The 4,226-nt window shown below is 40.6% G+C and overlaps 1 protein-coding gene across 1 annotated transcript; it reads right to left on the bottom strand.

The window, feature by feature from the left end:
* Positions 1 to 3,364: 3,364 nt before the first annotated feature.
* LOC141674775 (uncharacterized) lies at positions 3,365 to 3,832 on the bottom strand. The gene has a single exon (XM_074481476.1). The coding sequence runs from the start codon at positions 3,830 to 3,832 to the stop codon at positions 3,365 to 3,367; it is 468 nt and encodes a 155-aa protein (XP_074337577.1).
* Positions 3,833 to 4,226: the final 394 nt, after the last annotated feature.

Raw genomic sequence — 4,226 nt, forward strand, 5'->3', positions numbered from 1 at the left:
AGAGTGTGCCCTCCTGCCGCTTCTGCGTGATTCTTGGTACATTCCATATATGTTACCACAATAGCTCTAGTGTTAATGAAATTTTCGTCTCACCATTTCCACTAGGATTTATCCTTTTCATTGTTACCTGAGTTGTTGACAAAAAAATGAAGCGAGTACAATGCATATAAAAGTAATTGATAGTGATACTTAATATCAAATAAATTGTGGGACTGAAGGTAAGGGTTGAAAAAGGAGTTAGCAAATACTTACACTTTGAACTGTACAAGTGATTGCTATGTCAAATAAAATATTCACTTTTAGTTTTTCTGCATTGTATTTATAGGAGGAAGGGAAGAATAAGTACATCCATTGAATTGTAAGATGAGAATGTTACGAAAAAAAGAATGGGTTACGAAAAAAAGAATGGGTAACATCTATACACAGTGTCTTCCACTCCAGTATTAGTAAAAACACAACACACGCACACACTCTTGTACGTATATAAACTAGAAAAAATAGAAGTTCTGTTATTAGAAAACAATGCAGTGTACAGACTTATATAAAACTAGTAAATGAAAGCTATAAAATAGGAACTAATTCTAAACAGACTCTCCACAAATCCACTACTATTGTTTAGCTCTTAAAATCATGCTAGTGCGGGTGACTAATTCCACGCCAACTAACATATTATTTGAATATGTTTAGATTAAACAAAATCCAACACATTCCCCCCTAATCTAAACCTGTTCCCAGACCACAGCTCAGACAACCACAATAATATTTTCGACACCGATCACCTTCCTCATTTCTTCAAATTTAACATTTCCCAATGCCTTAGTTTTAATATCCGCTCTTTGCTCGTGCGTAGGTACGTACTTGACCACCAGCTTTCCTCGTTCTATGCACTCGCGAATGAAATGAAAGCGGACATTAATATGCTTACTTCTTCCATGTTGAACTAGATTTTTCATCAGCTCTATTGCAGATCTATTGTCCACATGAAGTATGACTGGTCCAACTCGTTGCACGGAAATTTCTTCCAACAGTCCCTGGAGTCAGATGCTTTGATAGGCTGCGATTGTAGCCGCCATGTATTCTGCCTCGCAGGATGACAATGCCACTACTCTCTGTTTTTGTGAAGCCCATGAGATCAAGCTTTTATTTAGATAAAAGCACATCCCACCTACACTCCTCCTGTCTACATCATCACCAGCTAGGTCGCTATTGGAGAAGCCAGGCAAAACCTTCCCATTTCTCTCGTTCTTGTACACTAACCCATGATCGATTGTGCCCCTCACATATCTCAATATATGTTTTATTGCCTGTTGATGCTTGACAGTGGGCTTTTCCATAAAACGACTTGCTACACCTACTGCATACGAGATATCTGGCTGAGTATGCGTTAAATATCACAGACTCCCAATGATGCCTCTATATTCAGTTGCATCTACTAGCCTACAACCATCGTCCCTGTCCAACTGCAATTTATATTCCATAGGATATTTACATGGGTTGCAGTTCAACATACTTGTCTTTTCCAGCAGCTTTTTGGCATATGTAGATTGCTTCAACATGGTGGACAAATCTGTCTGACTAACTTCTATACCCAAGTAAAATGACAACAAACCCAGATTACTCATCTCAAACTGTTCACTCATCTGTAACTTAAACTCATCAATTTCACGCTTGTGTGTGCCTATCACTAACAGGTCATCAACGTAAACTTTAACTATCACTACATTTCCTCTGTCGAATCTTGTGTATACAGCCTGTTCATGCAAGCATCTCTTGAAACCTAGCTCTCTCAAACACTTATCCAATCTAGCATTCCAGGCCCTAGGTGCTTGACGTAGTCCGTATAGTGCCTTAATTAATTTGTACACCTTTTGTTCTTGTCACTCCTTCACAAATCCTTCAGGCTGAATTACGTATACCTCTTCTTGAGGTACACCATTTAAAAATGCAGATTTGACATCGAGATGGTGAACCTCCCAACCTTCCTTTGCCAACAGAGCTAGCAACAATTGAATCATGTCAAGGTGAGCTACAGGTGCGAACACCTCATCATAATCAATCCTCTTTGTTACACATAACCCTTTGCGACTAAATGCGCATTGTGCTTCACTACGTTCCCTTCTAGATCCTTTTTCAATTTAAATACCCACTTCAGTCCAATGGATCTGTGTCCGGATGGCAGGTCTGTAAGAATCCATGTGTTATTTCTCTCAATTTCATCAAATTCCTACTTCATCGCGTCCCGCCATTCTCCCTCCTCTGCTGCTTCTTTAAAGGACGTTAGCCCTTCTACCTTTAGTAACATCAGTTCATCAATCATATCGAAAACCTCCATCTCGTTGTAAATTTCATTTAGAGGTCTGTAGCGTCTGGGTTCACTACTTCCTACACTACTTTCTGTAGAAGGCATATTTGTTGTCTCTCCTGTCAAATTAACTGCAGTACTTGAAGATTGTAAAGCTGATGACTATGACTGTGGTGACTGCAGGGGTATTGGCTCAGGCTCTGTTTCAGTGTCTTCTCCTGTATCTATGGGACTGCTCATCTCAACATACTTACCGAGAAAACACACCTCGTTCACTTCCTCTTGTTCCCACGACCAGAATTTGTTTTCTTGGAACACCACATCTCGACTTACGAGCACCGCCCCTGTTTTCGGATCATACAGCCTATTTCCTTTCGTACCTGGTTCCTTACCGAGATACACAACCATTTTACCATGATTGTCCAATTTCTTTGTGTGTATCGAGAGGACCTTCATGACTGTTGTACATCCAAAAATTCTTATATGTGATAAATCTGGTTTTTCACCATACCACGCTTCATACCGAGTTCTGCCTTTCAATATACGAGTTGATAGACGATTTAGTACATAAATCGAGTGTCGCACTGCCTCTCCCCACATAAATGCTGGGAGACCTGATTCCTTCAAAATGCTTCTAGTCATAGCCACAACAGTTCGGTTTCTGCGCTCAACCACCCCGTTTTATTGAGGGGTGTAGGGGGGTGTGTAGTGCCTCTGGATACCAGCCTTTTTGCAAAATTCTGTGAACTCCTTCGAATAAAATTCCCCTCCTCGATCCGTCCTCAGTATTTTAATACTTCTTCCATCTCCATTTTCGACCAAGGCCTTGAATTTCTTGAACATTTCGAATGCACTGCTCTTCTCCTTCAGTAAGTACACCCACATCTTCCTGCTATAATCATCGACAAATAACAAAAAATAATGATTACCTCCGGGTGTCATTGGTATGATGGGTCCATAAATATTAGCATGTATTATTTCCAGTGTCTTCCTCGAGCTGAAAATTGGTTAGGACGGGAATGGCCTCCTGGAGTGTTTCGACATGAAGCACCCTTCACACTTCTATAATGGTTGTATCATTTCTGGAATTCCCAGTGCCATTTCTTCTTTCGACATAAACTCTAATGCTCGAAAATTGACATGCCCAAGCCGAGCATGCCACAACGATGTATTCTCTTCCAACTTCGTGAGTAAATATGAGAGTTTTTTCTGCTCAAGGCTAATTTTATACAACCAATTTTCGGGTTTTTTCACTTTCATCAGAAGCTTTCCATTAACTTCGTAGACCCACAAGTAATCTCCCTCAAGTATTACTCTATTCCCTGCCTCCGATAATTGGCCCAGACTTATAATGTTATTACACAGATTAGGAATAAAATATACCTCCTGTAAAATTCTTTCCTCGCCATTTTTACACTGGAATGCAACCCACCCTTTTTCTTTAACATTAACAGTAGATCCGTCCCCGAACTTCACTCTTCCGCTCACACTTTCATCAAGCTCTTTGAATTTTCCACGTGGTCCAGTCATATGATTACTTGCCCCGTTGTCGAGGTACCACACTTGCGACTTTCTTTATCCCTCAACATTTGTACAGAGTTTTGGAATGACTGAGTCCTCCTTCAACAACATTGATTTTGCTTTTATTACTCCTACCTCGGCAATCAACAAGGCCGGCTCATCCTCAAGAATTTGTGAGAGGTTTACCTCCTTTTGCACCTCTCTTTCTCTTCTTGGCTTACGACAGTCCATGGCATAATGCCCATATGCCTGATACTTAAAGCATCTCACTCTGCTTTTGTCCCTTACTCCGCGAACTCCATCTTTCGCATGGTACTCTTCACCACTTCGAGTCTCGTTTCTATTGGTCCTCTTTAATCATTCCTCGTGAGTCAGAAGTAATTGTCCCTCGTTGCTCTCTCGT

This window comes from Apium graveolens, chromosome 7, assembly GCF_009905375.1.
Source record: "Apium graveolens cultivar Ventura chromosome 7, ASM990537v1, whole genome shotgun sequence".
NCBI lineage: Eukaryota > Viridiplantae > Streptophyta > Magnoliopsida > Apiales > Apiaceae > Apium > Apium graveolens.